General features: G+C 36.1%; 2 protein-coding genes across 27 annotated transcripts in view; one reads left to right on the top strand and one right to left on the bottom strand.

Annotated features, from left to right (window-relative positions):
- Positions 1-13527, top strand: part of LOC144324197 (uncharacterized) — a 258348-nt gene that overhangs the window by 28952 nt on the left and 215869 nt on the right. For 8 of the 12 annotated variants that reach the window (XR_013389648.1, XR_013389647.1, XR_013389646.1 and 5 more), the window contains one exon: positions 2067-2195. Coding sequence is in view for 2 of the 12 variants with exons in the window: in XM_077915491.1 (XP_077771617.1) it covers positions 2067-2091 (25 nt within the window). In the remaining 10 variants the exon portion in view is untranslated. Of the gene's footprint in view, positions 1-2066; positions 2502-6564; positions 6633-13527 lie in introns of those variants that run through there. The other 4 variants (XR_013389641.1, XR_013389644.1, XM_077915492.1 and 1 more) reach the window with 2 other exon arrangements.
- LOC144324194 (uncharacterized) overlaps positions 1-13527 on the bottom strand; it is a 580701-nt gene that overhangs the window by 502223 nt on the left and 64951 nt on the right. The gene's annotated exons all lie outside the window — the stretch shown is intronic.

The following is a 13527-nucleotide window of genomic DNA, read 5'->3' as shown; positions in this document are numbered from 1 at the left end:
TCTCAACAGCTTCATACTACTCCATAATGAATTAAATGGCTCCTTTGAAAAAAAAAAGTGTAAGCTTTATGAATAAAATGCCTTTTCAAATGTTGGGATAAGAAGAACTTAAAAAGACTCTTATGTCTAGTACCCCTTCGTTTAAAGATCTTCTCCAAACTCAATATCTTTGAAAGAAAAGCATTCTCCAAGACGAAAAATAAAGGGAAAAAGAAAAAAAAAAACACCCTTTCCTCCCACCCCAATCTTTCCAAACATTATAATTAGCAGTGGGGGGTAGGGAAAAAAAGCTACAGTATTCAGCAAAGACAGAATAGGGCCCTGAATTTCCCCTACCCCTGCTTAGTCCTCTGACGTCCTAAACATGCAATCAAGGCCCCAAATCCTTTTCAAAGACATTTCATAAGAGAAGAAAGAAGAAAGAAGGCTCCACTGAAAGCTCTAAAATGTTTAGATTCTATCATTTGGCTACTGTATTTCCCCTCTATTTCCATCTCTCTTTCTTTCTTCCCTGATTATTCCTGTTTGGTATTGAAATAATATACTTTCAGAGGACATTAACTCCACCTTTGAAACAAGCTTGGTTTTCCAAATTCCCCAAATTTTGGTCTTTGCTAATTTCCTTATGGATTTGAAAAACAGAACAAAGAATCTTTGAGCCTAACAGTAACCTGTGGAAAAGGCAGAGAATCATTTGCATTTTGGGAAGACCAGGACTATGGATGGTTAAAGGGAAGAGTGTTAATAAATAACTTAATTGAAAGTAGTTAGAGATTCAAGAAAACAATCTGCACTGATCTGGCCAGATATATACACCTCCAGATTATATATAAATCCAATTTCTAGTAACGGTGCACGCTTCATATTTTGGAAGAGAGTTAAAATTAGCTATAGACTTATGGGTTGAATTGTTTCCTATTTGAACAAGCAGAAAATAAATTAAGGACATCTCAGATTCCATCCAGTGGCCCATGGAGATTAGGTTTACCTCATTATTGTCACTTGGATTATTAAAATTAACACCATTGTAAAGACTATAAATGAGCCTCATAGTAAAGGGTTTAGAATATAATCCTAGTTCCCTCTTATTCTTCCAACCATAAACCCTATTTCTTCACTGTGAAATGAAGACAGTGTTAATCATCTTAACAAGCACATGAGGATAAATGACATAAAATTTATATACCAAGTTAAACTCCATAAATCAAACATGTCATAAAATGACCAACTATATTAAAGGAAAAAGAAAATGATGCCATCTCTTTTCTTAGAGGAAGCCCCAGGGTTCACAATAGTGAGCTCTAGCTATTTTTAGTTCTAGGTAATACAGGGACAAAGTATCCTTTGTAGTGAAAAAAAACCTTTCATTTAATCTACATTCTCCAAGCCTAGAATTCCTTTGGCATAATTTCTCTGTCCTTCCAGTATTTGCCTTTAGAGTTGGCCATGACCACTATTTGAATGATAAGCCCTGTTAGTAGCTCTCAGAAATGATGAACTAAGTGCCCAGTTGCATATGAAACCAGACTAATGGAAATATCATACAAACCCAATGGATGTTTATACTCTAGAGGACAAATGCTAAGGTGATGTGAATGCACGTAACTGGAAATAAACGTAGATGGAAAAATCACTAGTGAGAGCTATTATTTCTTACAACTTGCATGATCATTAAGTTCATCATTTTATAAAACATTTCCTATTCATTAATCACTTGACTGGTACTCAGAGTACAAAATTGTCAATATCAGGATCATCAGTATTACAGAAATGATTGCATAAATTGTGGTACATCTATTGGTGCAATATTATGGTATCAAATGATCACTGAGAGCTTATAATAATGGAGGATGTGTTTTGGCAAGATGAAATTAAATGGAAAATACTAGTAGCCATGCTTTGATTACAACTGTATAAAATAAAGCACTGCATGTAGATAAAAAAAAATTGGAAGAAAATACATCAAAATATGAACTGTGATCAGTTTTGGTTGGTCACAGAAAGAATTTCTTTCTTCTTTCTAGTTTTCCCAAATTTACTCATGTTTTTTAATGTTCTTTTCCTAGGCTGAGGAAACGCACATGCAACTAATTTTGTTAATTAGGAAGACAGAGAAAAGACCTCATTTTATGTTTTTGTGTCACCGCAGAAGGGTGCAAACCTACAACTGATGTTACATGTTGACTGGGGCAAAGGTATGTACAGTAAGGCCCCCAGCATAGAAGTTCTGTTCCTACTATTGATGTTCCCCTTTAGTTCTTTGTAATCAGCAATCCTTCTCTAATCCCAGACTACTGGCCCTAAGCATCATTCATTCCACTTTTCAGATAATACTCTGGATTTTCCTTTATTGTTGAGATTTATTTATTGCTGCCACTTATTTCAACATAAGCATCAATTATCCAATTACCAAAAATGTCCTTTATTGTGCTGTTTGTGAAAACAAATGACTTCTCATTTAACAAAATTTATTTTTTAGAAATAAATTATCTTTCCTTGAATTCATCCCCAACTTGCTCAATTTTCTCCATTCCTACGAATATTTTCATTCTCTGCTTGACACATCTTAAGGTGCATTGACTGAAATTAGACTCGGTATTCTAGATGAAAGTGTATCATTATTTGATATAACATCAGCTTAATATTTCCATATTATTTTCTCCCTCTTTTAATGCACCCCAGAGTCCTATTTGCTTTCCTAACTGCCTATGTGTGATGGGGAGACTTCTTCCTAGAGCTGTCCATGATGGCTCCTAACTCACTTAAACAGCACACACTGTTTTAATCATATCTGTTTTCATAGATATCACATCTTTTTATGAGCTGAACTGTTCTCTTGCTAACTTAGCTTTTCTTTTATGTGAAATGTTCTAGGTCAGATAAGTAATATGGTATTCAAAGATATAATGATAAAAAGTAATGTTAGCTCAGCGGCAAGGAAAAATTATGTTTCCAACATAGTGTTAATCATTTCTACAAATATATGAGAATTACATTAAAAGATTTTCATATGAGTGAATATTGAAATATTTAACACTTATGAAAGAGATTTATGTGCCTGTCTTGTTTTTCATAAACGTCTTTGCCATTTTACTAATTAACCAAAGATATCTTTGTTTAGACAAATTTTGTCTCCATCACAGCCTATGCTCTTTCTACATTACTTTTTCCTGCAGTAAAATTAAAGCACTCAGTTTTACACACTAATCATCCTCTAGGTAACAGATTGCAATATTTTGAATACAAAAGTATGAGACAGGAAGATGGGACTTTTGGGCGTTCATCCCGGATCTTTCGCCCAATGTGTGCTGTGCTCTGGAAATGTACTGATTTCTCCTTAGCCTCAGTTAACTTGTTCAAAGAATGGATGTAGCAATTTTAACTACCTTACAAGATGTCACAATTTTTATAGTTTAAAAAGATGTGATTCCCAATTATTTTTCCTCAGATTACATTTGAGTATTCTTCATCACATCTTTATATACCTTCCTACAATTATAACCTGTGAGAATATGCCTCCGTGCATAGTCTAAGACTTCAGTTTTGTGGCTGAACATCAGTGCCAAAGGCTTTTTAGGTTCTTTCCAACCAGCCTCAGTTTTCAAAGCATATACTTAACTGCAAAATTAGGAGAAAGTGTTTCCCCCCCATACTCATAATTTTCATGATCCCAAACCTTTCCTGTCAAATTTAGTCAATATTTATTTGGGGAGAAATATCACTTTGTCAATTTGAAGCAACAGTTTAATCTTATCCTAGCTTTCTTTGGCCTTCCATAGGCCTCTCATCCACTTTCAGATGAAGTCTGCTCAGGACATAAAAATCAGAATTTATATTAGTGGTCTTAGTAAAAATAAAATATATTTAGTGAAATAAACATTATATAAAATACATGTTTGCAAATATTTATATTAGATTATATGGATTAAATTAATATATTAGATTTGAATTAATATTACATACCTCTTTCAAATAGTTACTCTGTTCTTCTGACTCATCTAATTGCATATTAATTTAGTTACTGGTTGAAAAAGATGGTGACTCATTTTTATACAGGGAGATAAAACAGAAAAGATTGGATACGTGGATTAAAACATGAATAGCTACCTCATAAGTATTGCTGATGCCTTCATGAATTTTATCCTATAAGTATTTATTGAGAATTTATTATGGATCAAGCATATCCAAGATGTATGAGCTGGTCAATAAGAGTGAACAAAACAGAAAAAGTCTCTTCTATCATAGAGCTTACAAATAAGAAGTATGAGTTAGCCTGAACTCTATGCACTGGCAGTTTTTGTAGGACACAAGTGGCCATATCTCAGGCAAATTATAAGTCAAATGATGGTGTCACAGGAAGGACAATGAAGCCAGGTTCAAGGAGAAACCAAGTTGATGTGAGATATTATTCTTTTAAATAGGGTAGATGGAGAAGGAAAGGACCTTAAGGAAGCAAGGGAACAAGAAAATGTGGTTATCTCTGGAAAGAGCATTCAAAGCATGGGGTACAACAGAAACAAAATCCTGACGCAGAATTGGATTTAGTCGTTGAGAACCAGCATGGGCGCCATTGTGGCTGGAGCAGGGTTGGCAAGCAGGAGAGAGTAGAAGATGGTGAGATCAGCAAGGTAGAGATGGGGCTTGAAGGTAGTAAGGTAATGCAGGGCCATGTGGCCACAATAAGGAATTTTGTTTTACTTTAATAGAATTGAAAGCTTTTGGAGGGCTTTGAGCAGGGAAGTAACATGAAACTTACATTTTATCCTGGTCATTAGGTTGAGACCAGCATCTAAGAGGGCAGAGAGAAGGGCAGAAGCTGGGAGGCATATGAGGAAGTCTTTACAACAATCCAGGCAAGAAGTGACAGTGGCTTGGGCCAGGTAGGCAGAAGTAAGGTGGGGAGAAGCAGTCATATTCAGGGTGTAAACTGGAGCTAGAGTTGACAGTTCTTGTTTATAGATTAGATATAGACTGAGAGAATGGGGTGGGTGGGATGAATCAAGATGGCTACAGCCTCCAAAGTGCAACACGGAGCTGCTACCTGACTTTGACAAGAATTATTTTGGTGAAACAATGGAAACCAAAGCCTGATTGGAATAGATTCAAGAGAGAATGCTGGGAGAAAATGATTAGAGACATATTTTTTCTAGGGTTATTCCTACTAAAATAAAGAAATGGGGTAGTAGGGAGCAAAGGCATTTGCAGGTAAAAGAATATTTTTAATGACACATGATACAATAGCACGTTAACTTTGCTTATGGGAGTCATCAGGAGCAAAAAATGGTGCAGGAGAGAGAAAGGAGAATTGCTGGAATAATCTCCTTGAATAGGGAGAGGAGATGAAATGCGGTGTAGGAGCTGGCCTTGGGAAGGGCAGTTTATCCATAGTGAGATCCACATAAAAGGCAGAATCTGAAAATATTCTTCTAAAAGAATATGAAAGTGACTAGACTGGGGAAATGTACTATGATTTCCAGGTTGCAATAAAGGCACAGTTTAGGTAGTGGTAAAGATGGCCAGTAATGTTGTGAGCTTTCCTCCAATCAGCCGTGAGGGTAGAGAGTGAAGGGTTGCATTTGTCTAGGTTAAGATGACAAGAGAGGAAACATGCGACAATGTCTAATCATGAACAACTGAATCTAATTAGGATAGGGATAACAAAGACACTGGGTGATGATGAAAAAAAAGTAAAAATGATTGACAGATCCTAGGGGGAAGTTGAGATACTAGAAGGGGAGAGCTGGAAAGATAAAAATGGAGATTGGAGAGTCAGAAGCTTGAAATTGAGATGATAGAACAGATCGAGCTATTGATATTGGCAAGGTCTAGGCCAGCGGCTCTCAGAGTCACCTGGAAGCCTTGATAAAAGATTTATTGACTTTAAACTCAGAGTTTCTGTTTCAATAGGTTTGGGGCCTAGCCCCCAAATTTGCATTTCTAGTAAGTCCCAGCTGATGCTGCATCTCCTGGTCTGGGGTCACAGTTTGAGAACCACTGGTCTGGAGTGTGATCATGGGTGAGATGGGGTGGAAAACATGATTGCTGTGGGAGGGCGTTCAAAGACCTTGCAGGCTTGGGTTTTAGAAAAATCATTCATGTGACTAATACATGAACAGGGGTATTCAATCCACACATAGATTTTATTCAGCCACCAATTGTGAGTCCAGTGTTGTCAGGTCTCATACAGAATCAAAACATAACAAACAAATCAAGAAACACCTTCACTGCTGTGAGACTCACATTTCCAAATTATGTCTGTCTCCTGGAAAGATGCAGTACATTTATGGGATTATTTATTGCACTACAAAGTGTAGAATTCCCAGTGTAGTTGGTGTAGAGCAAATAACACGTGTTTCTGAAAAGTGACAGGTAAATGGAATAATTTCAAATGTGGAAGAGAGCTCATTAAATAAAATCGTACCTAATCATTTTATAAAGTGAACACCTAATTCATAAATTTGTGATTTTTTTAATATTGAGTAGTTTATATAGATGTTAATACTGTACTCTTCCCCCCAGGGGCAAAAAGCCCCCTCAAACACAATATTATTCACATAATTTCAGGGAGTTTAAGGACCCTATGAAGCCCATCCATGTGAAGTGTCCTCAGTCTAACTGAAAATCAACTAAAGGTAGAACTACAGAAAAATCGCTTTTGTATCTTTCCTTCACCCATAGCACACGCAGCCCTTTTTATGAAAAGTAAGCCTCTTTTGCAAAAACAAAACAGAGCAAATCAAACATATTTTCTAAGCACAAGCGGTTTTATAAATGTCTCTTTGGACATGAAAATCACATCAACGAAAACTGAACTAATCATGTATTTTCATGAGTCCTGAGCAATGTGAAGCATCTGAAGAGATATAAGATCATGGTTTTGGACCTCAAAACCATACTATTTACTACAGTTTTATGCCATGAAAGGGAATATAAAGCACACACACACATCAAATGTACCTGAAAATATGTGGTTTTAAGTAAGGATTCCAGAAGGCAAAAGGAGAGGTGTCACATCATTGTTAATAAATTTGTTGTCAGAATAAGAATTCAAATATTAAGTAGTTAAAAGCAATGGCTCTTCGTGTCAGAATAGTGAGGAATAGATTTACTGAAAGAAATCAGCCTGGAGTTGGCCCTTGTAGGCAAAACAAACACAATCAACGTGTAGAAAGGATGTCTCAGAGACAGCATTGGCTGGCTACTTGTTGGCCTGAAATCTGACATGTTTGGCAAGTTCTCCATCAAAATGCACCATACCTGTCATTAGAGAGTGAAATGGGCCAAACAACGTGCAAGATCTCAGCAGAGCAGATGAGCAGATTCAAATTAATGCAGAAGCTAAGGTACTAAGTTTCCTCCAGGAAAGCTGCTCCCTGGTTCCCAGTCATTGCTTAGGGACTATTCAAGTGTCAGCCTTATTCCAAATACCCACTGTTATCATTCTCTTATCATTACGTATCTGTGAGCAGTTTACAGTTTACAAAGGTGTTTCATACACGTGTCCTCATTTCTTGCTGTTAATAGTACTTGTATTGACCTTTCATTAAGCAACTTCAGGGAGATAAACAAGGAAGAAAATGGCTGCAATTATTTGATCTATGTAAAATCTCATTCCATTAAAAAAGGTCTTTAAGAAGTGACACAGATTGACACACTTTGCACCAATAGAGTAATACTGCAAGTATCCTTACTATTGTCCTCTGTAATACACATTGTAGGTTGAGTTTCATGAGTCAAAAGAAGAGGAACATAATTGCTTCTGGGTTAAAAAGAAAAAAACACATGTATCCTTATTTTCTGAATTTCATAGGTTGTTGAAACAATGTGTTTTGCTCTGGTTTGTTTCTTTTACCAACTTCCCCAAATTAAATAAAGGACATATTATTATGACATTATATGGAAATACTCCAGGTATTTTATTAGAAATATTGGGATATATTCAAGATACTCAATTAATACGTTTTTGGGTTAACTTGGGTATAGTAAAGTAAGCAAAATTTAATATTTTTTTAAAAATTTGCAACCTTGAAAGGTCTTCTAATCATTAGTGGCCTAGGGTAGCAGGCAGATGATGAGATTGAGTTGAACAACCTCAACAGTAAGGAGGGAGAGGCCAGTGCTGAAAAACAAATCCACTTACTTAATGGTTCTTAAGAGTTAGGATCCAGATTATTCAAATTTTAAATAAAATTAAAATGTAAAATTTTGCATTTTAATTATTTTAACTATCTATTTTACCTCTTAGGCCTGGCCCCTCAAGTCCTAACACTTTATTTTATGCCTTTAGAATATGCTTTACTAAAAAAGTTGAAGGGCAGTTGGGTGGCTCAGTTAATTAAGTGTCTGACTCTTGGTTTTGGCTCAGATCATGATCTCATGATCCTGCAACAGGATCCACACTGAGTGCAGAGTCTGCTTGTCCATCTTCCTCTCTGCCCCTCCCCCCATAAGTGAATAAAATCTTTAAAAATAAATAAATAAATAAATAAATAAATAAATAAATAAATATAAATTGAAAAGTTGAGAAGTTTCCCAGACCTTGTAAATTAGATAGTGAAGATCGTTTGGAATACCCAGACTGTTCTATTACTCAGAACTTTTGCAGCTTTCTGGAGTAAGCATAATGGAACTGATGGCAAGCAACTGCTCATGTGTGCCAGTCATGCCTTGGAAAATCCTGAGGCACCTTTGACTCCTCAAAGGCCAACATATGATTAAACTTGGTTTCGGGGATCTTGGGTGGCTCAGTGGTTGAGTGTCTGCCTTTGGCTAGGGCATGATCCCAGGGTCCTGGGATCAAGTCCTGTATTGGGCTCCCCACAGGGAGCCTGCTTCTCCCTCTGTCTGTGTCTCTGCCTCTGTCTCTGTGTTTCTCATGAATAAATAATATACATCTTGAAAAAAAAAAGGACTTGGTTTCAGTTTTAGGCAAGTTTGCTCTGATTATCAGAAAATTAATTATCTATAAATTTTATATGGAATATGTATATGAATATTTATTTAGACAAAGCATTCAATTTTACAATAATTCCAAATAATAGAGTGCACTTTAATTCTTATTCAGAATTGTAATCATTAATACCAAACTTTCCTCTCTGCAACCATCTATCATGATGATGTACTTGAAAAAATGACTAAATTTCCTTTTGGCCATGAAAAACTGCATACACTAGCCTGGAAGCAAAAGATCTAGGAAGAAAACCTAAATAAATCTAGAATTGAGCAAAAAAGCACAAGGTATCCAATTTCACTCAACAGTGATTAAAATCTCCAAACCACATGTAAAATTCTGCTGACTGGATTCAGCCAGAAGTGAAATAAAGAAAGCAAAAGTTTTTCTATACATAGCTAAAAAAAAAAAAAAAACATGGGTAATCATAAACTCCATTCCACCAGGAAAAAATAACAAGATTTAAAATTGTTGTAATAAGGCAGTGGTTAAGAATACAACTACATTATGCTAATTATCATAGTTATACCATTAACCAATGTAAATTACTACACTTATTAGAGGCACAAAAATGGCTCTGTACTTAGAAGATACAGATAAGTTATAGTAAGTTTTATAGGCTGAGAGTAAAATTATGCCTCTTTTGCAATAAAAATAATGGTTTTAAATAGAAAATAATAAATAACACAAGTGAACATGCAAGTGTATAATAATTAGTTTAACTTTTATGGAGGGCAAGACCTCAGTTTTATTATCACTAGTGTATCATATTCACTTCAGCTCTGTACAACTGTATGTAGCCTTCTTTATTTAAAGCAAATGTTTGGTGTGTCAATGTGCGCTAACTCCTACAAAGGCACGTTTGTTTTTTTTTTTTTTTTTTTTCCTTTTGTGGAAAGGAAAAAAAGAAAGAACCAGTGAAGAAAGAACCAAAGCAATTTTCAAGGCTCTTCGATTCAGCTGTTATTTTAAGTTCACATAATCTTTCTCCTGAGCCGAAGTTAAAGTTTGGGAGATGCTCTTGACATCCTTACAACCATGAATCACTTACCAAGACCTGTGAATCCTATTTCCTAATGCTTCTCCAATATGTACCCTTCTCTCCATCTCCACCAATATCCCAGTCCAAGTGATCCCCACTTCTCACCTTGCTTTTATCAATAGCCTTTAACTGCTCTCTCTTCTTATGCCCTACTCTGAACCAGTCAGAGTATTCCAGTTTAACCATGTGTCTCTGGAGCTGTCCTCACTGCTATGGGGATAACTTCTAAAATCTTTACTTGGACCTACAAGTCTTGCAGAATCTTGCTTCAACTCACTCTCTGGGTTTATTTCTATCCAACTTTGCTATTCATATTCCAGCCTTTCTCACCTTTTTTTCAGATCCTTCACTGTTCTATTCTCCCTCCTGCCTTCAGGCTTTCCCTCTTTTTCTTTTTTAAGATTTTATTTATTTATTCATGAGAGACACAGAGAGAGGCAGCGACTCAGGTAGAGGGAGAAGCAGGCTCTATGCAAGGAGCCTGATGTGAGACTCAGTCCTGGTACTCTGAGATCATGCCCTGAGCGGAAGGTAGACAGTCAACCACTGAGCCACCCAGGCATCTCAACTTTTCCTCTTTTTCAATGCTTTTCCCCAATACTCAGCTTAACAATCACTTGCTTACAAAAGTTCGCTTTGGCATCCACCTAGGTCACGTAAAATATATGTATCATCATATATCAGTCTGCTGTATGATGGTCACGATTCTAATTATTTATTTATATATGTCTATTATCCCTGCCACCCCTACTCTACATGTCTCTCACTCCCAAAACATTATATACATAAACTTTGTTAGGCAAGTACCATGGAGGTTTTGTTCTCTCCTGAATCTCCAGCTCTAAGAGCAGTTTATACTACATAATATAAATACCCACCAAACTGTTGAATAGCTCTATGCCTGGGAGAAAAAAATATTCCATAGCTTTGGTGCTGGGAGTTAAGGATGGCTCCACCAAAGGATAAACCTGGATAAAGAACAGCAGGAATGAAACCATTTTCTCTGAAAGGAACTAGCCCTTGCTCATGACTAAACACCTTATTTTGAGCATCTGTAAAATCAGGGATACAAATAGATACTGGATATTGTTCATAATTGTAGGGATATTCTAATAAAACAATTTTCATGAACACACTTTCCAAACTATAAAGAGCTATGCTATACAAATGTAAGTTATTACTGGGATATGTGTGTATATGTGTGTATAAATGTTGATTTGAAGATGTATTTAGATATAATTATAAATATTTATATTTTCCCAACTGTGCTGTGATTTTTTTCAAGGATAAAGATTGTGTCTTCTTTTAGTGAAGTAAAAATTATGTTTGTTTTTCAAAGCTGAAACAAGTAATGTCTTCTTTTCTAGGTCTTACCCAGTAATGGGTACACAATGGTTGCCCACAAATGCTTTGTGAATGAAGAGTTCAGTGGTCTTTAGTAATCAAGGAGCAAAAAGTCATGCATAATGACAGGCTCTGCAAGGAATCTGCAACCAATAAGCAGATTACACATAGATTTTCCCAGGGAAGCTCATGCATCGCTCTGTACTCGCTTTCAGACACACTCACAGATAAATGCAGTGGTGCTGGATCCGAGTACGAAACACTAGTGATTTATGTGAGACTTAATGGGGAGGGGCTTATCTCTGTATTTTCCCTAAGAAGAAGCCCAGTCAAGTAGCAATCTTTTCTTGCTAATCAGGATTAAAATTTACAGATTTATTAAGGAAAGCATGTGATGTGATAAGCACTGGGTGTTATACTATATGTTGGCAAGTTGAATTTAAATAAAATTTAAAAATTTACAGATTCAGCAACAGAAATACGAGAAAATTATCTAATCATCTATTTCAGAATGAATTCCTAAATGTATTGCTTTTAAGTTTCAAAATTGATAAAAAACAATTTTTCTTGTCTATGATAAAAAAATTAGGTATGTTAATATAAACCCAGGGGGGGAAATGTGGCAGAGAAAGAAAATTACAAACACAAACTATTGTAATCAAAACAGTATGGTATCAGAGACACCTGGGTGGCTCAGTGGGTCATAAGTGTCTGACTCTTGATTTCAGCTCAGGTCATATCAGGATCATGAAATCAAGCCCCGAGTGGGGCTCCGTGCTCAGTGGGGAGTCTGCTTAAGATTCCCCCTCTCCCTCTGCCCCTCCCAGCACCCCTCACTCCCTCTCTGTTGCTCTCTATTAAATAAACAATTTTTTTTTTTTAAAGTATGGTGTCAAGATAGGAATAGTCAGAGAGATCAGTGGAACATACTAGAGAAACGCACAAAAAATTAATAGTGGGAATTGAATATACAGGAAGATACAATTTCAATCTAGTGAAGAAAGGATAATTAAAAAAAATAGTAAGGCAAATAGCTATCCCTCTGAGTTAAAAAAATCATATGCTAAAATTCCAGTTTGATTAAAAATTTAAATGTAAACCTAAACCAGTAAAAATATTAGAAGAAACTTTAGAGACTGAATTTCCAACCCAGAGATTAAAGAAAAGCTGGATATATCCAAGTGTGTAACACTTACAATTTTTGAACGACCAATGATTCTATAACAAAATCCATTGGCAGATAATATGTTAAGATTTTGCTATCCAGGTGACATAAAAGTTTTAAAATCTTAAATCCAGGGATCCCTGGGTGGCACAGCGGTTTAGCGCCTGCCTTTGGCCCAGGGAGCAATCCTGGAGACCCAGGATCGAATCCCATGTCGGGCCCCTGGTGCATGGACCCTGCTTCTCCCTCTGCCTATGTCTCTGCCTCTCTCTCTCTCTCTCTGTGACTATCATAAATAAATAAAAATTTTTAAAAAAAGACTTAAATCCACAAATGGCTTTTCATATTGATAACGAAGGGATCTACCATCCACACTGATGAACCTTGAAAACATTATGCCATGAGAAGGAAGCCAGACACAAGAGGTCACATATTGTGTGATTCCATTCACATGAAATATCCAGAACAGGTAAATCCATATTGACAGAAATGAGATGGGTGGCTGCCAGAGACTAGGGAGAAGGAGAAATGAGGAATAACCACTTAATAGATATAGGGTCTGGAGAGGGCAATAGAGATGTTTTGGAACTAGATAGAAGTTGGCCTGTACAACATTAGGAATGTACTAAATGCCACCGAGTTGTTCACTTAAAAATGGTTAGTTTTAGGTTATATGAGTTTCACCTCAATTAAAAAAAAAAAAGGCATACTACCCAACTGATGTACAAAGCATCTGAACAGACATTTCACCAAAGAGTAAAACTTAAGTTTATAAAATACATCCAACCCCCATGGCAGACAGGAAAATGTGAATTCCACGAGACAGTTCATGTCCACCAGATTTGAAAATCGTACATAGAGAAGTAAAACCTACTTCTGGTGAGGATTCAGAAAAATGGTTTCATTTAACAGTGAAAGCTGTAAATGGGAATTGTTCCAGAACTTTTTCAATAATTCAGACAGATCTATAAAAATTAAAACTACATACCCTAGTTCTAGGAATCCTATTTCTGGGAATGAATCTTA

The sequence above is a fragment of the Canis aureus genome, chromosome 11, assembly GCF_053574225.1.
Source record: "Canis aureus isolate CA01 chromosome 11, VMU_Caureus_v.1.0, whole genome shotgun sequence".
In the NCBI taxonomy this organism is placed as follows: Eukaryota; Metazoa; Chordata; class Mammalia; order Carnivora; family Canidae; genus Canis; species Canis aureus.
The sequence above is the reverse complement of the archived record's forward strand: the minus strand, read 5'-3'. Positions and strand labels throughout refer to the sequence as shown.